At 40.0% G+C, this 24,175-nt stretch overlaps 1 protein-coding gene across 2 annotated transcripts in view; it reads left to right on the forward strand.

Annotated features, from left to right (window-relative positions):
* Positions 1-798: 798 nt before the first annotated feature.
* The window catches only part of LOC128688840 (CAAX prenyl protease 1 homolog), a 69,301-nt gene continuing 45,924 nt past the window's right edge, over positions 799-24,175 (forward strand). The window contains exons 1-6 of one of the 2 annotated variants that reach the window (XM_053776833.2): positions 799-957; positions 2,127-2,273; positions 7,871-8,074; positions 10,570-10,665; positions 12,577-12,775; positions 13,541-13,803. In XM_053776833.2, the coding sequence (XP_053632808.1) occupies positions 2,178-2,273; positions 7,871-8,074; positions 10,570-10,665; positions 12,577-12,775; positions 13,541-13,803 (858 nt within the window). In that variant the 5' untranslated portion in view covers positions 799-957; positions 2,127-2,177. Of the gene's footprint in view, positions 958-1,142; positions 1,334-2,126; positions 2,274-7,870; positions 8,075-10,569; positions 10,666-12,576; positions 12,776-13,540; positions 13,804-24,175 lie in introns of those variants that run through there. The other variant, XM_053776832.2, reaches the window with a different exon arrangement.

The raw sequence follows: 24,175 nt of genomic DNA on the forward strand, positions 1-24,175 counted from the left end.
ACACATATGCTGCTATGTATGATAATTCTATGTAATTGTATTTGTGTATACCTGAATAAACTTACTTACTTACTTACTTATGGATAAGATTGTGAGGGTCGAGGGGCCACCTGCAGTGACCAGAGGTGGTTAAGTTTTCTCACATGTCTACACGGGGTGACTACGGTAAACAATATAGTTGTTGTCTACCAATGAGATTACTCGTATGCATGCAATGTTGAGGTATGTACAAGTAATCAACCCTACAAAATTTTCCACAAGAACCTTAGGAAACTTACCTAACGTTATTATAACAAGCGCAATTTAATTTAGCCTAATCCAACTAAATATATTTTATATAAGTTTACAACAATTTAATAATAAACAAACACAATGAAATATATTTTTTCGTTAGGTCCAGAATGATTTTTTTGCGAAATTATTGCGTACAAAAATTTTCGCTTGCCCTATTCAGCAAGAAGTGCGTTGCTATTTAAGCCAAAATCGCTGTTGTTACTGTTGCTGCTATTGCTGTTGTTGTTGCTGCTACTATTGCTGTTGTTGCCACTGCTATTGCTGTTGTTCCCCTCAAGGAAGGTTCCTTGATGTTGGTGAGGGGCTCTTGATTTAGGGAATTGGATCTATGCTCCAGTTCCCCGAATTAAGCCTGAATGCTTTCCACATCCCCCCCCCCCAGGCGCTGTATAATCCTCCGGGTTTAGCGCTTCCCCCTTGATTATAATAATATTGCTGTTGTTGTTGCTGCTGTTATTACTCTTGTTGCTGCTATTGCTGTTGCTGCTATTGCTGCTCTTATCGCTGTTGTTCCTGCTGCTGCTATTGCTGTTGCTGCTACTGCTATTGCTGTTGTTGCTGCTGCTACTGCTATTGCTGTTGCTGCTGTTGCTACTGCTACTATTGCCGTTGCTGCTGCTGCTGCAACTGTTGCTGCAATAATCATCACCTAATAATCCATAGGTATTGCAGCGATGCCAGACATAACAACCATTTCAGTACTGGCGTTGATTCATCATTGCCATCTTCAGCTTTCCGTGTCCTCGTCTCTGAAAAGAAATTTCACCATGAGCCCTATGATTTAAAGAACAATAAATATGTGAATCACTTTGTATTTTTATTAATATGTTTGTTGCCAGTGATGGCGCGGTACAACATTTGTAATGGGAGTCGCGTTGCCAGTGGAGATAAACACAGATTTTCCTGCTGTTCATTCCATTAAAATATGATTTCTCTGGCCATTCCTGAGCTGGGAACATGGGAAGGAAAGATATTTATGGGGATTTTGGGCTTCACCTGGGCCACGTATATGTGGGAAGAATATCTGGCCTACAGGCAGGTAAGATCTTAGGGTTGTGTTGAAGGTGATCCTCGTGCACTTACCAAGAGTAAGTTACCTTCCAGATGGCTATTTATAAGTAACAAATAATATGCTGACAAACTTACAGTCGCACAAATCCCATATACTATATTTCCTTGAAGGTGGATGTTGGTGTGTTTGACTTAGCTCATCCGGTACAGCATAAAGAGATGATTTATTTGTGATTGTTGGTGGCTTCATTTATGAGGCACCTTTCCCTAGGAACTTCTAGCTTGAATGTTATCAAGTTTTGTCCTTTAATGAAGGAATAATTTAGTTCTTTTAGTACAAATTCAAAACATACACCAGAAAAGCATTTTGAATCCATATTGTACACTTGTAATTGATACAAATGGCAATTTACTTAATTATGAGAAAACTATTGTGTAGTATGAATTGAGATTTTACTATTTTAAGCACATGATGACATACTTCAGTATTATTATTTGGTAGCACTGTATATTAGCATGATGTTTGGATTATGGCTGTCTTTTACGATTACTCTCTAGTAAGTAAATTGTATTACATTGTACTGGCTTTACCCATTTTACATCTTATTGTATCTTACTTTGTATTTACTCTTTCAAATTCTTTGAATAATACATTCTCCTGCCTTTTTATTCAGACCTTTTGTAGTACAGTAGTTGGTCTTTATTTGAGTTTCAATAAGTGAGCAGTACATGTTTCTTTATGCGAGCAGTGCTACTACATATGCCAGTGACATACAGATTACATAATTTTTTTTTTTCTAATTTCAAATTTTTCCATTCAGCGTCGAGTATACAGAGAGAAAGTGGAGCCACCAGAAGAGTTGAAGGGTATAATGGAGCGGGTTACATATGATAAGGCTCGAGCATATGGCCTTGACAAGAGTAACTTCAGCCTAATTGAGGGAGCCTTCAGTCAGGTTTTGAGCACAGTAAGTATTCTTTCTCTTGTAAAAGTTGCTAATTTTTCTTTTTTTGATTAAATTTATACATGTACTCTTTACCTGCATGAGAATTAAAAATAAATTTTTGCTTGTCTGTATGGTAAACTATAATTCTTCATCTGTACACAAAGAAAATCTCCCATGAGAGCATGAGAAAATTGGCACTCTTATCTCGAGGTACCACTGTACTATATAATAGTACAGTGGTACCTCGGGATACGAACAGCCCAAAACTCGAACAATTATGTAAGTGTATTTATGTAAGTGCTTTTCTAAGTGTATTTTTGGGGGTCTGAAACAGATTAATCTAATTTACATTATTCCTTATGGGAACAAATTCGTTCGGTATCGGCACTCGAACAGCCTTCTGGAACGAATTAATTTCGTATCCCGAGTTACCGATATATATGCAGTATTTTATTTATGGGAAATGCTAATTCTGTGTGGATCATTCAGTGAAAAATATGTTTGAGGTTCAACCCTCCATATGTCAGTCATGAAATGAACATGCTCTTGTCATAATCAGGCTTCCCACTAGAGGCACTTTTAACACCATTGGGGTTAGTGGAATAGTAAAGTTGTGTATATTTTCTTTTATGGCAGTTACACTGCTGTTAAGAAGTAAAAGAATGGTGGTGGTTATTGTAATAATAATAAAAATTACATAACTACAGTATATTCCTTTATTTTGTAAACATTTTGATGGTAATTTCATAATGCAGTTATACAGTTTTATATACATGAGTAGGGCAATAATACAGTAGGGTAATAATACAGTAATGAGCTAGGGAGATATTACAGTGTAAGAGTAACACAGTTGGGCATACTAAAGTAAGAATGACATGTGATTCTATTATCAATTAAAACTTGAGTACAGTACTTTTAAAAAAAAAGTTTAAGAGCCTCTACATATGATAAAAAAAACCCTTTCACTGTCATGACCCCTGAAATTAAGTGCTTGTTTCACAATTTAAAACAAAAAAATTATCTTCTGAGATGGTAGAGAATGTTTTCCTGAAGGCAATGACTTAAAAATGCGAAATTTGCTGGAAAACTTGCAAAATTACGCAGGCAATTTACACATCAGTGATTTTGTCCTCTTTGAAGCCTATTTTAGGTCAAATCCATTGCTCAAACTGACCAAATTTCTGTCTGATTTCATTGGTATACCTTCTGTTCTATCAAATTAGCACAAGAAACTGCCCATTCAGCTATCAGAACTAACCTATAAATCACCCAGAAATCAGTATTATGGCTAATTTTACACAGAATTTAACAAATTACAATTTAAAATAAGCACTGTGGGCATTCCAGACACTAAAGCAATTTTTCCTCTGTTCTCTAATCATGTCCCCAGGCCTTTCCAATATGAAGCTTACCCTCCATTTTGAATCCATCATCACCAAAAAATTTAAATTTTACCCTATTTCTTCTAATAAAATGTAACCATGGTTTAGTCCTTCCAAATACGTACAGTGGAACCTCGGCTTACGAATTTAATCCATTCCGTGGACTTGTTCGTATCCTGATTTGTTCGTATGCTGGGTCAATTTTCCTCATTTAAATTAATTGAAATGCAATTAATTCATTCCAGCTGAATTCCTGCTCTCAGGAGGCATGACAAAATAACCTTAATATCAACTCTGTCACAATTCATCTAATATGACATAATAAACAATATAAATATCATAGAAACCTGATATACACTCTAGAATGAATAAAATGTCATCATGTGGACAGCAGAGGGGAGGAGGATTGTGGTCACGAGAGTGGTCGTGCATTCTCGCTACAAAAACGTCAGAGGCGTTATTGTGAGAGAATACGGAGTTTGTGAGGCTAACTGAATTAGATCTGGTGTACATACGACATTTATATACCATGGAGAAGAAATGCAGATCGGCATATCCTGTCAGGAGTTCACACTTTTCTTAAGAACTGCTATGTGCAGGTTTTATGTTTATCTCGCTACACTATGTATATCCTGTGAGCTGTTTCTCCGTCAACCATGTCAACAGCAGCTTTTCTATCTTTCCATTGTTAGAGGTCCGCTGCTTAGAAATTACTGCAACGCCCTTTGCTGGTGCTATAGCCTTTATAGACTCCTCCTGCTTTAGTATTGTACATATAGTAGAGGGGCTACGCTTGTACTCACTCGCCAAGTCCTTAACCCTCGTACCTAGTCTGTGCTTATTAATGATTTCTTGCTTTAATTCCATGCAAATCATCCTCTTTTTCTTCTCGGCACTGTCCTTTGCTCTTGCTTTCTTAGGACCCATGGTTAGAAGAAAGAAATCTGGCAAATTAACTGCACGAAACATAAGGAAATCACGAGAATTCCTTGCACTGCGAGGGTAGCTCAGTAAGCACATGTGCACTAGTGAGCATTGTTTTGATACACTGCTCTCTGGTGGTGGCGTTGTCAAACTAAATTATAAGCAGTACGTACATAGTATTATTGTACTATTTTTTTTTTTTTCAACAAACCGGCCGTATCCCACCGAGGTAGGGTGGCCCAAAAATAAAAACAAAAGTTTCTCTTTTTAAATTTAGTAATGTATACAGGAGAAGGGGTTACTAGCCCCTTGCTCCCGGCATTTTAGTTGCCTCTTACAATACGCATGGCTTACAGAGGAAGAATTCTGTTCCACTTCCCTATGGAGATAAGAGGAAATAAACAAGAATAAGAACTAGAAAGAAAATAGAAGAAAACCCAGAGGGGTGTGTATATATATGCTTGTACATGTATGTGTAGTGTGACCTAAGTGTAAGTAGAAGTAGCAAGACGTACCTGAAATCTTGCATGTTCATGAGACAGAAGAAAGGACACCAGCAATCCTACCATCATGTAAAACAATTACAGGCTTTCGTTTTAAACTCGCTTGGCAGGACGGTAGTACCTCCCTGGGTGGTTGCTGTCTACCAACCTACTACCTAGAACTGTACTATTATGTATTATTATTATTATATAGTATTATATTATACATTATTATGTATTATTATTATTATTATTAGTACTTACATATTATTATAATTATTATTATTATTATTTTTATTATTAATTTTGGGACCCGGAGCACAGATCCAATTCCCTAGATCAAGAGCTCCTCATCTGCCTTGCCTTGCCTTGCCTTGCCTTGCCTTGCCTTGCCTTGCCTTGCCTTGCCTTGCCTTGCCTTGCCTTGCCTTGCCTTGCCTTGCCTTGCCTACCTTACCTTGCCTACCTTACCTTTATACCCCTTCCTTATGTACCCTACCTCCCACCCACCCTCCCACTCCACCCACCCACCCACCCTCCAGCCACCCTACCCTACCTGACATACCTGACAGGGAGGCAGCAACGAGTCATGGCACTGAAGAGGTATCACAGTGGGCGCCTGTTACAAGCGGAACCCACAGGGGTCAGTTCCCTAGGACCAGTGCTATTTTTGATATATGTGAACGATATATGGAAGGAATAGACTCTGAAGTATCCCTGTTCGCAGATGACGTGGAAGTTGATGAGAAGAATTAAATCGATTTCGAGGATGAGGCAGGACTGCAAAGAGACTGGACAGGCTGGACATGTGGTCCAGCAACTGGCTTCTCGAATTCAATAAAGCTAAATGCAAAGTCATGAAGATTGGGAGGGGCAAAGAAGACCGCAGACAGAGTATAGGCTAGGTGGACAAAGACTACAGACCTCACTCAGGAGAAAGACCTTGGGGGTGACCATAACACCGAGCACATCACCGAGGCAATACATCAACCAAATAACCGCTGCAGCATACGGGCGCCTGGCAACCTGAGAATAGCTGCCCTTCGATACCTTAATAAGGAATCGCTCAAGACACTGTACACTGTGTATGTTAGGCCCATACTGGAGTATGCAGCACCAGTCTGGAACCCACACCTGGTCAAGCACGCCAAGAAGTTAGAGAAAGCACAAAGGTTTGAAACAAGGCTAGTCCTAGAGCTCAAGGGAATGTCAGACGAGGAAATGAAAGGTTAAGGGAAATCGGACTGACGACACTGGAGGACAGAAGGGTCAGGGGAGACATGATAACGACATACAAGATACTACGGGAATAGACAAGGTGGACAGAGATAAGATGTTCCAGAGAGGGGACACAGGGACAAGGGGTCACAACTGGAAGCTGAAGACTCAGACGAGTCACAGGGAAGTTAGGAAGTATTTTCTTCAGTCATAGAGTTGTCAGCAAGTGGAATAGCCTAGCAAGTGAAGTAGTGGAGGCAGGAACCATACATAGTTTTAAGAAGAGGTATGACAAAGCTCAGGAAGCAGAGAGAGAGATCCAGTAGCTTGATCAGTGAAGAGGCAGGGCCAGGAGCTGAGTCTCGACCCCTGCAACCACAATTAGGTGAGTACAATTAGGTGAGTACCCACCCACCCTCACCTCCCACCCACCTTACCCACCCACCCACCCACCCTACCCACCCACCCACCCACCCACCCACCCTACCCACCCACCCACCCACCCACCCACCCACCCACCCACCCACCCACCCTCCACCCACCCACCCACCCACCCACCTCCACCCACCCACCCTCCCACCCTACCCACCCACCTTACCCACCCACCCACCCACCCACACCCTACCCACCCTCCCACCCACCCACCCACCCTCCCACCCATCCACCCACCCTACCCATCCACCCACCCACCCACCCACCCACCCTCCACCCACCCACCCACCCACCTCCCACCCACCCACCCACCCTCCACCTCCCACCAACCTAACCTTACCTGCCTACCTAACCTACCTAACCTGCCTACCTACCTACTAACCACAATAATATAATATAGGTAGTAGGTTGGTAGACAGCAACCGCCCAGGGAGGTACTACTGTCCTGCCAAGTGAGTGTAAAACGGAAACCTGCAATTGTTTTACATGATGGTAGGATTGCTGGTGTCTTTTTTCTGTCTCATAAACATGCAAGATTTCAGGTACGTCTTGCTACTTCTACTTACACTTAGGTCACACTACACATACATGTACAAGCGTATATATACACACACCCCTCTGGGTTTTCTTCTATTTTCTTTCTAGTTCTTGTTTATTTTCTCTTATCTCCGTGGGGAAGTGGAACAGAATTCTTCCTCCGTAAGCTATGCGTGTTGTAAGAGGCGACTAAAATGCCGGGAGCAAGGGGCTAGTAACCCCTTCTCCTGTATAAATTACTAAATTTGAAAAGAGAAACTTTTGTTTTTCTTTTTGGGCCACCCTGCCTTGGTGGGATACGGCCGGTTTGTTGAAAGAAGAAGAATACAATATAATAGTAATAATAATAATAACAGTAAGGAGAAACTTCAAAAGCCTGCCAGTAGTTGGCACCACCATCAGCAAAACATTGGTAACCACTACAAGTACATTTTTCACCTGTCTAAACTTAGTAGTCTTAAGTAGTATTAGGTTAAGTCTACCTGAAATGCCTTGGCATGATAGTGGCTTTCTTTACTCCAATCATGTTATGATATGTAAACACACATTGTAACCTTTGCAAAGAAATAAATATTTTATTTATTTATTTAATATCGGAAAGTTTTCAGTTTGTGTAATAGCTTGTTTATAATTGTTTCTGCAGGGTGTTATGGTATGTGGTGGTTTTCCTGCATTATGGGCTGCATCAGGAAGGTTATCAGCATGGTTGGGCTTCACCACTGGTACAGAGATACCTCAGACTGTAACATTTGTGTGTTTAGGATCACTCCTAAACACCATTGTCAGCCTTCCTTGGTCAGCATATTTTACGTTCAAGGTCGAGCAGAAACATGGCTTCAACAAACAGGTGAGTAAGATTTTCTCTGCAGAGATATGGAATAGTTTTTAATAATATTTTACAGTTTCAGATATTTCACTAATAAATAAAATATTACTCTTAAACTTGTTACAGTAGTGTATGGCAACTGTATGGTTGCCCAGTTAGATCATCATATGACATCAGGGCCTTTATATTGTTGATACCCTCAAGATCCTCCCTTTACTTGGATAGGACACAATTGCCTCACATACTCCAGGCACAAATGACCCCTACAGGTTTAGTGCCTGACCAGTCAAAAAAAATGTGGCATTGATTTGTGTACCTCATTCCATACAATAATGGTACAGTATAATAGTAAGGTTTAACATGTTAAACAAAATTGAAATCTTTTCTCTGCTTAGTATATACAGTCAGAAATTTATTAAATACAGTATATTGTATAATCTTGGCACTAACAGCACATATGAGATTTTTCTTTTTAACAGTGGCTGTCTTCTACCAAGGCAGGGGTGAGGTGAAGAAAGCACATTCACCAACATTCACTCAATTACCTTCTTTCCAGAAGTGTTCTAACAACACAATCAGATTATCCTTCCAGCTGCAGCATCCCCATCCCTTTTTAAAAGTGCAGGCACTGCCCTTTCTACCTCCAGGACTCAAGTCTGGCTAATTCAGTGCTCACACTGAACAGCATGTCCATTAAAGACCACTTTTCTCCATGCATTTCTATCTGATATTCTCACCTAATATAGGTAGTAGGTTGGTAAACAGCAGCTGCCTAGGGAGGTACTACCATCCTGCCAAGTGAGTGTAAAACGAAAGCCTGTAATTGTTTTACATGATGGTAGGATTGCTGATGTCCTTTTTTCTGTCTCATAAACATGCAAGATTTCAGGTACGTCTTGCTACTTCTATTTACACTTAGGTCACGCTATGCATACATATACAAGCATATATACACACACCCCTCTGGGTTTTCTGCTATTTTCTTTCTATTTCCTGTTCTTGTTTATTTCCTCTTATCTCCATGGGGAAGTGGAACAGAATTCTTCCTCCGTAAGCCATGCGTGTTGTAAGAGGCAACTAAAATGCCGGGGGCAAGGGGCTAGTAACCCCTTCTCTTGTATAAATTGCTAAATTTAAAAGAGAAACTTTAGTTTTTCTTTTTGGGCCACCCTGCCTTGGTGGGATACGGCCGGTTTGTTGAAAAAAAAAATTCTCACCTAAGCCTGTGGGATGCTCAAGTCCCTAAAACTCAGTCTCTTGTACCCCTTCTACCTTCCACCCAGATTTTTACTCTCTCTTCATTAACCTATCCCTGTCTCTCTTCTCTGTATGCTCTGAATTACTGTATACCCTTGGTCATCTTATTTCTTTCAACAAACTGACCATATCCCACCTAGGCAGGGTGGCCCAAAAAGAAGAACAAAAGTTTCTCTTTTAACTTTAGTAATGTATACAGGAGAAGGGGGTTACTAGCCCGTTGCTCCTGGCATTTTAGTCACCTCTTAAGAAATGCATGGCTTACGGAGGAAGAATTCTGTTCCACATCCCCATGGAGATAAGAGGAAATAAACAAGAACAAGAACTAGTAAGAAAACAGAAGAAAACCCAGAAGGGTGTGTATATATATGCTTGTACATGCATGTGTAGTGTGACCTAAGTGTAAGTAGAAGTAGCAAGATGTACCTGAAATCTTGCATGTTTATGAGACAGAAAAGACACCAGCAATCCTACTATCATGTAAAACAATTACAGGCTTTCATTTTACACTCACTTGGCAGGACAGTAGTACCTCCCTGGGCAGTTGCTGTCGACCAACCTACTATTTAACTTGGTCATTTCATATTGTCTTTTAATTTCTAGACTGAATTCTCTGCACGACATTCACTCCATGCCTCACACCCATATAAAAGTGTTGGTACCACTATACTCTGGTACATTCCCATTTTTACCTCTACAGATAAACTTCATTTGTTCCATAGATATAAACATGACCCATCTTTTTTTCCTCCCATCATTTATTCTGTGGTTCACCTCATCTTTCATAGACCCATCCTTTGACATGTTCACTCACAAATAACTAAATGTATCCACTTCCTCCATACTCCTTCCCTCTAATCTAATATTCAGTCTTTCATTGCTTAAACTTTTTGTTACCCTCATCACTTTGCCTTTTTTTTATGTTTGCTTTTAATTTTTTTTTACATTCCCTCCCAAAATTATCCACCAACCATTGTAATTCATTTTACAATCCCCAAAAAGTACTGTCATCAGCAAAGAGCAACTGTGATAACTCCCTTTTTGTATCAAATCTTGCACCCTAGCATTTACTTCTTTCTTAAACCTATATATAAATATGTTAAACAACTATGTAAAGAATGAATAATTATCAGTGTATGCTTTAACAAATTCAGTTTCAACAGTAAAAATCTAGAAACAAATTAAAATATGTTGGGAGGATATTATGATACTGTAATTATATTTTTGCTTTTATATTTTTTCTCCTGATTCTTTGGCAGACTCCATGGTTCTTCATAAAGGACAAGCTGAAAAAATTTGTTGTGTCACAGATCATTTGTGCACCAGTTGTATCAGGCTTGGTCTACATCATAAGGGTAAGGTGCCCTGAAATATTGTTCTGTATTATTACCCTTATTTCTGTTGATTATTACATGATTTTTTGTTTAAATAGCTGCCTTTCTCTATATTTTATGCTGTAAAATCATTGTGGATTAAACAGCAGGGTGCTAGGTATAGAGTTTTTGTCTCTTGTTATACTGTACACTACACAAATAACCCTCTACTGCCACTACTCCACTTCCTACTTGCTTCTTCCTCTTTGTCCTTTCCCTGCCCTCTCATATATATACTGGCTCCCTTACCTTCATGTGTTAGCGTGACTAGTTAATGGCCCAAGTCAGATTGAAATGTTGTCATATAGTTTCTTTCTCCTTGGTCTACATCATAAGGGTAAGGTGCCCTGAAATATTATTCTGTATTATTACCCTTATTTCTGTTGATTATTACATGATTTTTTGTTTAAATAGCTGCCTTTCTCTATATTTTATGCTGTAAAATCATTGTGGATTAAACAGCAGGGTGCTAGGTATAGAGTTTTTGTCTCTTGTTATACTGTACACTACACAAATAACCCTCTACTGCCACTACTCCACTTCCTACTTGCTTCTTCCTCTTTGTCCTTTCCCTGCCCTCTCATATATATACTGGCTCCCTTACCTTCATGTGTTAGCGTGACTAGTTAATGGCCCAAGTCAGATTGAAATGTTGTCATATAGTTTCTTTCTCCTTTGTGCAGGTTATTTGTGTATTATTCCAGTCACAGTATTGTGCCTTTGTGTTCTTTATACTGTACAGTGTGTGTGCACTAAGTATGTAAGTGATAAACAAGATAGCATTTATGATGAAAGGGGTTATAAGGATCAGATCCTTGCAGTGAAACAGCTAGTGGGGGAAAGGCATTTGAGAAAGGCTGTACAATATATATGATCTTTGTAGATCTGGAGAATCAAGGACTCAAGTAAAGTATAAGTGTCCCTCACTTTATGTGGTAGATGTGTTTCAGACAGTTCGTTTGTCAGCAGCTGTAGTAATCTAAAGGCACACAACATCCACTGCCCTTCCTGTATGGTTTGCAAACTATATATCGAATGCATAAAAGTGACTTAATGATTGCACACAGGGAATCAGTGGTAGAAATGGGCTCATTGCATAAAAAAGGAATTTGTATGTAGTAAAGGATTACTGTATTAAATATGTATTGAGGTTTAGTATTGTTGATAAATGCTTTTGAAGCATTTATGAAAGGAGCAGGGAGAGAATAAGAAATAAAGAAATTAGAGGGTCGAGTGATAATGGAAGAGGTGTTATTGTAATGATTTTGTTGTATAAAAAGAATAGAGTAGGCTAGGTTGATTAAGATGGGTATCATGGAGGCTTTAACTGCTACAAACATGTTTTCAGTTTTAGATCCTATTATTACATTTATACAGGCAGGCCCTGTTTTTGTGGATGTTAGGTTCCCAACCCTTGCTGATAAACGAAAATCGCCAGTGAGTGGAAAAGAGCGTTTTTTTCAATATCGAATGCATCTAAAATACCTCATAATGTGTTTACACTATCATATATTAAGTGCTCAATACGGCTAGACAAAAAAAAAAAGATACAAAAGTGCAATACGGTGGGTGGTATATGGTTACTGCTACAATAGTAGAACAGAGCTATATATACATTTTCAGTGTGTATATGTTATACTGTACAGGGGTAGCAGGTTGCAGACTTGTCTTTGTGTTTCAACTACCTTGGGAATTGAACTCTGGTCATTTAGCAACATGATAGTTTCTGACCACATGCTTTATTTTGTCTTCATGAATTTCTTTGATGGGTCTTTGTTATGAATGGAACCAAGGTGCCCTAGACTTATCTTATTGGTATTATAATCATTTATATGATTTGCATTCACAAGTTAGGGCAAGATTCTTTAATAATTTTGCTAATTAAAATTTCAGGCTGGTGGAGACTACTTTTTTCTGTACCTATGGGGTTTTACAATGGTGGTTGTGATGTTCTTCATGACAGTCTATCCAGATTACATAGCACCACTTTTTGACAAGTATGAACCCCTTCCAGAGGGTGACCTCAGAACCAAAATAGAAGCATTAGCAGCACAGATAGAATTTCCTCTAACTAAGCTTTATGTTGTTGAAGGTAAGTATTTTATTTTAAAAGGTAATTGGTTTACATTTATAAAAAATTCCTCAGCTGATCTTTCTATCCATTTTTTTTAATGGGAGATCTGTTAACTTCATTAGCATTGAAGGTCACATGAGCACTACTGGTCATAGATATATTTGACTCAGGCATTCGGGTAAACTGGTCATCCTGGCTGGGTTGCTTGGTTAAAAGTCCTTGAAACCAATCACAAATCTTTCACAGGTAGACATGAAATTATAGTACAGTATTGCATACTGAAGGATGCATAAGGTTGTAGCAGTTTGATAATTCATTAGGATTGTGATGTTCATGCTCTTCTGAAAGTAGATGTAGTTTTCAGCCACTTTGTGATCTGAGAAAGGTATCCCATAAGCTCAGCCCCCCTCTACCTCAATGCATGCAAAAAAAAAAAAATAGCACAAGGAGCAGCATAGGTTTCTAATTTGTTTAAATATTGGCATTGAAGATTGGAAGTCAGAAGAGGCAAGAACACATGGTCACATGCATAAAGTATAAATCTTTATTACAAAAGAAAATTATTGCCATTTGCAATGCTCTTTCTAGAGCAGTACAGTACCTGTATATGAAGAAAACTAGGTTTGGAAGTGCACATAATTTTGTTACCAGTAACTAGGTGTTCCTCTTAAGTTTTCAGATTAGATGTGGCAGAAATGATTTTAAGATATTCAAAACTTCTTTGTTCACACAGGAAACAAACAATATTCTATATGAATAATTTGCATATTTCATATTTTTCAGGTTCAAAAAGATCAGCTCACAGCAATGCCTATTTTTATGGTTTCTTTAAGAATAAGCGCATTGTTTTGTATGACACATTGCTCGAGGAATACACTCCACTTAATGAAAAAGAGGAAGAAAATGAAGAGACCAAGGTATCAAATAAGCAAGAAAATGGAGGTAAGAAGACTGGATGCAATACAAGTGAAGTGTTGGCTGTTTTGGGCCATGAGCTTGGTCACTGGAAGCTGAATCATGTTTTAAAAGGCATCATTATCTCTCAGGTGAGTGTCTATGATAAATAAGCTCTTTGGTATTACATATAAAACAAGCTTAAGACTTTTAAAAAACACAGTATGTAGCGACATTCATAAGTGCCATGATTTATCATTAGGGCACTTACGAATGTCGATCTGCATTTAGGATCGTTGTTGTTGTTAATTTTTTTTTTTTATCTTAATGGACATCTTCCACCAAGGCAGGGTGACCAAAAGATGAAAATATTCATCATTCATTCATTCATTTGCTGTTTTTCAAGAGGTGTGCTGATATCACAATTCAAATTACCATCTGACTGCAACATCCCCATCCCTTCTTCAGAGTGCAGGCACTGCCCTTCTTACCTCCAGGACTCAAAACCAGCTAAAAGTTACTTTGCTCACACTGCAACAGCACATCCATTAAAAACCACTTGTTTCTGCACCTGTCTAACTTGCTCATGCAAGTTTGCTGAATACTCAAGCCTCTAAAACTCAAAGCTTCTTTTATCCCTCCGTTCAGCTGTATCTGGGATGACGACCCATACCCATCATACTTTCCACCCTTGATTTATACATTTTCTTCGTCCTATCCCTTTCATCTTCTCAACATCCCCTTCTCAGTTCTATGATTTATACCACTGGTTACCCTACATCACCTTGTAATTTATATGGGTTAGATTCTCTGTAAGATATTCACACCACACATTGCTCTCATACGTGACATCTCCACTGCCTCTAGCTGCCTCCTCACAATTCAGATTCATTGTTATAGCCTCACAATATTTTAAAACTTACGTGGGTGGGTTGTTGCCAGAGAGCCTGAGGGAGGAGATGTGACCATAGGGAAGTGGGGATTATTGGGGTACTGGCAGGAGCTGCATTCCTTTCTCTCCTTACCCTAACAAGGTTATGGTAATACTCATACCACATCCCTCCTTCCCATGATATGATAGGAAAGGGTGGCAGTAAATGTGAGAGTTAGACGAGTGATGGAAAAAGGTAAGGGAATAGGAGAAAGGTATTGAGATGTAAGGGAAGAAAGAGGAAAGATACAGGGAGGGATTCTCCTTGCTAATATGGCGGATTAGGTTCCAGACCACCGCCATAAAGCAAACATTGCCTTAAAGTGTACTGCAGCCTTTTTTCACTTGCTAGTGAAAAAAGGCAGCCTAAAAACATGTTTATAATATGATTTATTAAGTTCCCAGTAGTGCTAGGACTAAAAAACGATGCAAAAGTAAAAATACTAAATAAAAATAATGCATCACTGCCAAACACCATCTTAAGAGCAAGGCAAGCACTGAAAATAATAAACATGAATATGTATAATTGAAAAGCTCCGTATTAGCAAAACACACTGACATTAAAACAAAATGCACAGTACACCTGTATTGTGCATTGTGTTTTAATGTCAGTTAAAAAATTTTGAAATTAGATGTAAAATATTATGGGTTTAGAATGCATCTTCAGTAAAACCTGGTTGGGAACCCTAAAATTGAAAGTGTTGATAATTGTGATACAGGAGAGCTCCCACTTTATGGCGCTTCACTTTACAGTGATCTGCTAATACGGACATTTCAAATTATATCCCAAAATTTGTTTACAAGGCTCTTGATTTGCTATTATGGTATCCACACACCACCTGTTCATTCTGTTTACATCTTCCGTGAGCTCTGCATCTCTCCCGATTATGTGTGGAAACTGAAAAATTTCAATTGTTTTAAAGTTATTGTGTATTTTATATATACAGCCTCTCCTCACCTAACGATGGAGTTCTGTTCCTAAGACCATGTAGGTAAATGAATTCATCGCAAAGTGAGGAGCATACTATAATGGTAGTGGGTTTGTGTCAACCATCTTTGATATTGTTTTAATGTCACCTTTGCACCATTTATAACATTTCTGGTATATTTTTAAATGTTTATACAGTAGTGTACTGTATACTCAAATAAACAGAATAGAAGAAACCAGCTCTAATATACATTATTTAGGTATGAATACTGGTCAGAGAGCCTATTGTAAGTCTGAGGCATCGGTAAACGAGTACGTTGCTAAGTAAGGAGAGGCTGTACATTATTTAGGTATGCATACTGGTGAGAGAGCCCATCATAAGTCTGAGTTGTTGGTAAACGAGTACATCACTAAGTGAGGAGAGGCTGTATACTCTTCTTGTGTTACAATGACTTATAATTAGTGATACCAGGGAGTAAAACATTCCTGTTGAAATACAAAGAGGTGCAAAATCTCGAGGAAATACAAAAAGTGTACAGTTTTGTAGAAATATAATAAACAGTGTATAGTTGTTGGTACTTATTGTGATGGAGTGACGTATACAGTGTGTGGTAAACCTGTAGTTAGCAGCGGTCGCAATATACACAACGAAAATCATTATTCCTCCAGTAATCTCCATGTATTGAAGCCATCGGTGCCCAAACACACAAGTTATACTTTCTGTATCAAACTGAACACATATTACTGTTTAATTTTTTTTTCAGTAGTCCTTTTATGAGCTAGTCCAATATCACCCAGTGAGCTAATCTGGATCTGCCCGGATTCATCCAATGACCGGATTCAAACGGATTCGTTGATAACAATGTATCCTCTGACTGGTTTCACTAACTAACAGGGCTCTACGTGCCCTATCAAACACTCAAACAATAACTACAACAAATAGTTACAATACAGATGGACAGATCTACTGTTAAGGTGCTTATTAGGAAAAAGATAGTGATCCACTAGCTGGATTATACCGTATTCGCTGGATTCGGGCTGATTCAAACAGATTTCGCTGGATTCGGGCGGATTCAAACGGTTTCGTTGGAAATAGTTGTCTAATATTGCTAAGATGAACACTACCATGAAGATCTGTGTAGTCTGCAGAAAGGATAAGGGACAAAGACAGGCCTGGATTGCTTGCCATCTGTGTGGTCAGTGGTCCCATAGTATATGCAGGGATTTTAAACTAGTAACCACACTTCACATGAACTCAGAGAGATGTTTTTGGGTCTGCACAAACGAGATACACCTGTATGAGGAAATGACATCTATATTAAAAGACAAGAACACCAATAAAACATCCTTCTTGAAAGACATGTCAGCATGGTATGACAGCTGGGAAAAAAAGATGGGTGGTAGGGATGAGGCTCTCTTGGATAGTGCTCCTGAGGGGGCTAGTGCTGTCCTGGAGGACAGTGCTGAGGGTGGTAGTGTTGTCCTGGAGGAAAGTGCTCCAGAGGGTCCTAGTGATGTCTTAGAAGATAGAACTCGTGAGGGTACTAGTGTTGTCCTGGAGGACACTGAAGACAACCTTATTCAGTCTACAGAGGTTCAAAATAGAGATGCTGCTGGAGATGGATCAAAATGGGATGAGGCCTTAGGGAATAGTGTCAACACACTACCAGCAAAACCTGGTGGAAGCACTGATGTCCATACAGGGGTAAAAGATACTGAGGAAACAGGAAAAATAAATGCACCAGCAGTAAATGCAGCTACACTAAATCCTAGCAAACAGAAGTACAATCTATGTAAGTACTATGCCTTGGGTATCTGCAGGTACGTATATCTGGTAAAACGGGTGGGACATGCACCTTTGACCATCCCAAAAAATGCCGCACCCACATGACAACAGGAGAGTGCAACTTCCCTTCTTGCAACCTTTTTCACCCAGAAATGTGTCACTCATCAATCCATGAAAGAAAATGCTACAATGCATACTGCCAGGCACATCATCTAAAGGGGACTAGAAGACACAGACCAGCCAGACTATGGGAAACAAAAGAGAGGAGCACAACCTCTCCAGGGACAGGTTTTTTAGGGCCACAAGGGAAAAGACTGGCAGGAAATGACGGCAATCTTACACCACCTGAAAACACTTTTGGAGCAGAGGCACGGACATTGGCCTCTACCCCAGAACAACAGATATTAGAGTCAGCAAATAACCCCCCTCCCCTAAATTCCACCAATACAACATTTGTCTTTGCACACATACAGGGTCCAAAGCTGTCAAAAAACAACAAAATTCCTTGCATCAAGGGACTGCTCACAGAGTCAAATGCAATGTTTGTAGCATTCACAGAGACCCACATAAAGGATCATTATGACAATGAAATATGGATCCCAGGTTATAACCTATTCCGATGCGACAGACTAAACAGGCAACAAGGGTGGGGGGTTGGCCTGTATGTCACAGAGTCGCTCATTTGCACAGAACTACTAAACACCTCAAATGATGTAGTTGAAGTTTTGGCGAAAAAATATTGAAAACCAAAACCTTGTCATTGTGGTAGTATACAAACCTCCAGATGCAACTTCCCAGCAATTCCAGGAGCAGCTTGAGAAAATTGACCACTGTCTGGAAAATCTCCCAACTCCTGCCCCAAACATCTTACTACTAGGAGATTTCAACCTGAGACACCAAAAATGGGGGAGTATGGCAAACAATGTTTTAGCAGAGATCACCCCAGGAGGCAGCTCAGATGAAAATTCACACACACATGAACTACTAAATCTCTGCAACAAATTCACCTTAAACCAGCAAACAGTAGAGCCTACAAGACTAGAAAATACGCTGGTTCTCATCTTCATTAACAGTGATGATCTGATATGTAATATAACTGTATCAAAGACAATTCACTCAGATCACAACATAATAGAGGTACAGACATGTATGCACAGGGCTCCGGACCAGCAAAATGTGAACAGTCATGAAGGTCTCTTCACGAAATTCAGTTTCAATAACAAAAACGTACAATGGGACCAAGTAAACCATGTCCTAAAGGAAACAAGCTGAGAAGATATCCTAAACAACACAGACCCAAGCATCTGCCTTGTAAAAATGAATTCTGTGGTTCTTGAGATCTACTCAAGACACATTCCATTAAGAAAAAAAGAAAGAGAGAGATGTGTCCTATACAGACAAAGGCGAAGAGTCACAGAGCTGCTGAGTGGGGTCAATATATCTGAAATACGAAGGGAAGCACTAGTCAATGAAATTGCAAATATCAAACTTAAGCTGAAGGAATCTTATAGGAAACAAGAATCACAGGAAGAACTAAAAGCCATAAAGGAAATTGAAAAAAAAAACAAAATACTTCTTCTCTTATGCCAAATCTAAAGGAAAAACAGCATCCAGTATTGGGCCCCTGCTTAGTCGGGATGGGACATATGACTCAGTGTTCAGCGATCCACTGCCCACTCTAAGGGTCGACAATCCAAATGAATTCTTTATGAACGAAACCCAAAATTTGGTCATCCCAAAAATATCTGATATTATTCTAACTCCACAAGACTCTGAAGAGACAATTAATGACATGCCCATGCACTCTGCCCCAGGCCCAGACTCGTGGAACTCCGTGTTCATCAAGAATTGCAAGAAGTCCCTATCGTGTGCCTTCAGCATTTTATGGAGAGGGAGCATGGACACAGGGGTCATCCTACACACAGTAAAAACAACAGACATAGCCCCACTCCACAAAGGTGGCAGTAAAGCAATTGCAAAGAACTACAGACCGATAGCACTAACATCCCACATCATAAAAATCTTTGAGAGGGTTCTAAGAAGCAAGATAGCCAACCACCTATATACCCAGCAGTTACACAACCCAGGACAACACGGGTTTAGAGCAGGCCGCTCCTGCCTGTCCCAGCTACTGGACCACTATGACAAGGTCCTGGATGCTGTAGAGGATAAACAAAATACAGATGTAGTATACACAGACTTTGCAAAAGCTTTCGACAAGTGTGACCATGGTGTAATAGCACACAAAATGCGGGATAAAGGAATAATGGGAAAAGTTGGTAGATGGATCTACAACTTCCTGACAAATAGAACACAAAGAGTAATAGTAAACAGAATAAAGTCCCAGGCAGCCGCGGTAAAAAGCTCTGTTCCACAAGGCACAGTACTCGCTCCCATTCTATTCCTCATCTTCATTTCTGACATAGAGATAAGAACATAAGAACATAAGAACGAAGGAACACTGCAGAAGGCCTACTGGCCCATGCGAGGCAGGTCCAAGTCCCTACCGGCTTAAGCCAATGCACCCAACCTAGTCAGGTCAGGTCACATTGACTTAAGGGAGGAACACGGCAACCGACCTGTTAGCACAAGCTATCAGGTCTAACTCACACCCACCCACATCTACTCATGTATTTATCCAACCTATTTTTAAAGCTACACAACGTTCTGGCCTCTATAACGGTACTTGGGAGTTTGTTCCACTCATCCACAACTCTATTACCAAACCAGTACTTTCCTATATCCCTCCTGAATCTGAATTTTTCCAACTTAAAACCATTGCTGCGAGTCCTGTCAAGGCTAGATATTTTCAGCACACTATTTACATCCCCTTTATTTATTCCTGTCTTCCACTTATAAACCTCAATCATATCCCCCCTAATTCTACGTCTTTCTAGAGAGTGCAGTTTCAGGGCCCTTAGTCTATCCTCATAGGGAAGGTTTCTGATACATGGGATCATCTTTGTCATCCTCCTTTGTACATTTTCCAGAGAATTTATATCCATTCTGTAATACGGTGACCAAAACTGTGCAGCATAATCTAAATGAGGCCTAACCAAGGATGTATAGAGTTGAAGAACAACCTGAGGACTCCTATTATTTATGCTTCTTGATATGAAGCCAAGGATTCTATTAGCTTTATTGCGAACACTTATGCACTGTTGTCTTGGTTTCAGATTACTGCTAACCAGAACTCCTAAATCTTTTTCGCAATCCGTAATATTAAGATCTACATTATTTAGTTTATATGTGGCATGGTTATTGTCCTGTCCAACATTTAGAACTTTGCATTTGTCTATATTAAACTGCATCTGCCACTTCTCCGACCACTGCATCAGTCTATTCAAATCTTCCTGGAGTGCTCGAATGTCCTCGTCAGAATGAATTCGACGGCCTATTTTGGTGTCATCGGCAAACTTGCCGATGTCGCTCTTTATGCCCTCATCTATGTCGTTTATGTAGATTGTGAACAGCAGGGGGCCCAACACTGACCCCTGTGGAACACCGCTCGTGACGCTTCCCCACTCTGATTTCTCCCCATTTATGCAAACTCTCTGCTGCCTATTTGTCAACCATGCCTCTATCCAGGAAAAAATTTCTCCTCCTATTCCATGTGCTTTAATTTTCCTCAATAGTCTCTGATGTGGGACCCTGTCAAAAGCCTTACTGAAGTCCATATACACAATATCATATTCATTACCATGATCTACCTCCTCAAATACCTTAGTGAAAAAAGTTAATAAATTCGTAAGGCAGGAACGCCCCTTTGTAAAACCATGCTGAGATTCGTTGATTAATTTATGCTTTTCAAGGTGGCTACGAACTGCCTCGGCAATTATTGATTCCATAAATTTTCCCACTATGGAGGTTAGGCTTATTGGTCTATAGTTCGAAGCTAAGGACCTGTCACCTGTTTTGAAAATAGGTATCACATTTGCCATTTTCCACTTATCTGGCACCATGCCAGTTTGTAGTGATATGTTGAAAAGATTAGCCAAAGGTGTGCTAAGCTCCTCTTTACATTCCTTTAGAACCCTTGCATACAGCTCATCAGGGCCTGGGGATTTGTTAGGTTTTAATTTATCTATTTGCCTAAGGACCATGTCACTTGTGACCCTAATAGTGCACAGTTTATTATCGTCCTGTTCTACATAATTTATCATTACTGGAATATCGCTGGTATCCTCCTGTGTAAAAACTGAGAGGAAGTATGTGTTAAAAATTCTACACATTTCCTTATCACTGTCAGTGAGCTGACCCGAGGAACTTTTGAGTGGGCCTATCTTGTCCCTGATCTTACTTCTGTATACCTGAAAGAATCCTTTTGGGTTAGTCTTCGATTCTCTTGCAACTTTAACCTCATAATCTCTTTTTGCTTTTCTAATTCCCTTTTTTATTTCTCTCTTTAACTGAATATATCGATTTCTTAATTGCCCCTCTCCTCTTTTGATTTGCCTATATATGCCTCTCTTTTGACCAATCAGATATTTTAATCTATTGTTCATCCATTTAGGATCATTTTTGTTTGATCTGATTTCCCTATTTGGAACATAATTTGACTGAGCAGCTAGAACTATGCCCTGGAAAGCATCATATCGGCAACCATCACCACCTACCTGACCCCTAGTCAGGTCATTCCAGTTCAGCCCACCTAAGTAATTTTTCAGTCCTATGAAATCAGCCAAGCGAAAGTCAGGGACGGAGACTTGATTGCCATTATTAGGGGAATTCCATGATATGTTAAAACTGAGTGATTTGTGATCACTCTCCCCAAGCTCATCATTAACCTCAAGATTATTAATTAGTGTTTCCCTACTGGCAAGAACCAAGTCAAGGAGGTTATTTCCCCTAGTTGGCTCTGTCACAAACTGTTTTAAAAAACAATCCTGGATCGTATCAAGAAAGTCACCCGACTCTAAATTTCCTGTCAAATTGCTCCAGTCAATCTGTCTATAGTTGAAATCTCCCATTAGCACAACATTTTCGTATGTAGATGCCTTACGAATTTCGTCCCATAGAAGTTTACTGCACTCCCTATCAAGATTTGGGGCCCTGTAAATCACACCCAAAATTAGTTTTTCTCGGCCCTCGAGAAGCTGTAACCAAACAGATTCAGTGGCTGACGCTTCTAATTTAATATCTTGTCTAACACAACAATTTAAATTGTCTCTGACATACATCGCTACTCCACCACCTTTCCTGTTGACCCTGTCAGTGTGGAATAATTTATAGCCTTGTATGTGACATTCAGAGGGCATCTCTCTATCTTTCAGATTGAGCCAGGTCTCTGTTATAGCAATAATATCTATGTTTCCTGCACTTGCAATTAATCTTAGCTCATCTATCTTATTTCTAACACTCCTGCTATTAGTATAGTAAACCTTAAGGGAGCTAGTCCCTTGCTGCCCTCTGCTGTCCCCCTTTGTTTGCTGACCTGTTCTATTGTCTTTATTTATAACTTCATGCTGAATGCCTTTTATACATTTACTGTTTCCAACCCTAGTGTTGCAACCTGCTTGTTTCCCACACACACCCATACCTCTATCTTCCATCAGTTTAAAATCATAGGCATTTCACCAATGGCCTTCTCAATCGAGTCTGCAAGTGCTACCACCCCTGCCCCAGAGAGATGAACCCCATCCCTTGCATACATATCATGTTTGCCATAAAAGTTGTTCCAGTTGTCAATGAATGGGATTGCAAGTTCCTTGCAGTATCTGTCTAGCCAGCAATTTACACCAATTGCCCTAGACAACCATTCATTTCCTACTCCCCTTCTAGGCAAGATGCTACATATGATTGGGATCCCTCCCTTAGACTTAATGAAATCTATAGCTGACCTGTACTTATCTAGCAGCTCTTCTCTCCTACCCTTCCCAATATCATTTCCACCAGCACTGAGACAGATAATGGGCTTGTTCCCATTACCTGACATGATATTATCCAGTCTGTTGACAATGTCCCCAACACCAGCTCCAGGGAAGCACACTCTATCTCTCATCTTCTTATTCCTATTACAAAAAGCACGGTCAACATATCTTACCTGAGAGTCACCAACCACAAGAATGCGCTTACCTTCATTAGCAGGGGCAGTAGTACCCTTACCTTCACTGGCCACTGAAGTACATTCATCCTGGAGAACAGAGAAGCGATTTCCTACCTTCAGATCTTCACTCTTAACTTTCCTTACTCTGATGCGCCTCCCATTACTGTGAACAACTCGCCACTTGTAGCAGGTGCTGGTGGACACCTCACTGCTGGTAGCCGTTGCTACCTCCCCACCTACAGCCTCCTCACAGTGAGAGACAGACTGCACCTCACTGCTAGAAGCCTCATTCCCCACATCTCCAACCACCTCACACTCTCTCCCAGGCCCATTGAGGTGGACCTTCAGCCTCCTAATCTCCTCCTGGAGAAGCAAGACCTCCTCCTTCAACTCTCCAACCTCAGTTTTTAAAACACTGCAGAAGCAAGCCATGCTTTGTAACCGTCCACGCTAATCCCCAAAGCAGCTCAGGGTCTGTGACCTCACGTGACGACTGACCACTGAACACTCAACTGACCACTGAACACTCCATGTAAGCCATAGCTCTGTGTCTTCCTTTGCGGATGACACCCAGATCACCATGGCAGTGACCTCCATCGAAGACACTGCGAGACTGCAAGCGGACATCAACCAAATCTTCGAATGGGCCACTCAAAACAATATGAAGTTCAACGAGGAGAAATTTCAACTACTCAGATATGGAAAACTTGAAGAAATAAAAAATGTGTCAGGGTATACAACAAATTCTAATCATATAATAGAGTGGAAAAGTAATGTGAAGGACCTGGGAGTGATAATGTCAGAGGATCTCGCCTTCAAAGACCACAACAATG

Source organism: Cherax quadricarinatus, chromosome 16 (assembly GCF_038502225.1).
Source record: "Cherax quadricarinatus isolate ZL_2023a chromosome 16, ASM3850222v1, whole genome shotgun sequence".
In the NCBI taxonomy this organism is placed as follows: Eukaryota; Metazoa; Arthropoda; class Malacostraca; order Decapoda; family Parastacidae; genus Cherax; species Cherax quadricarinatus.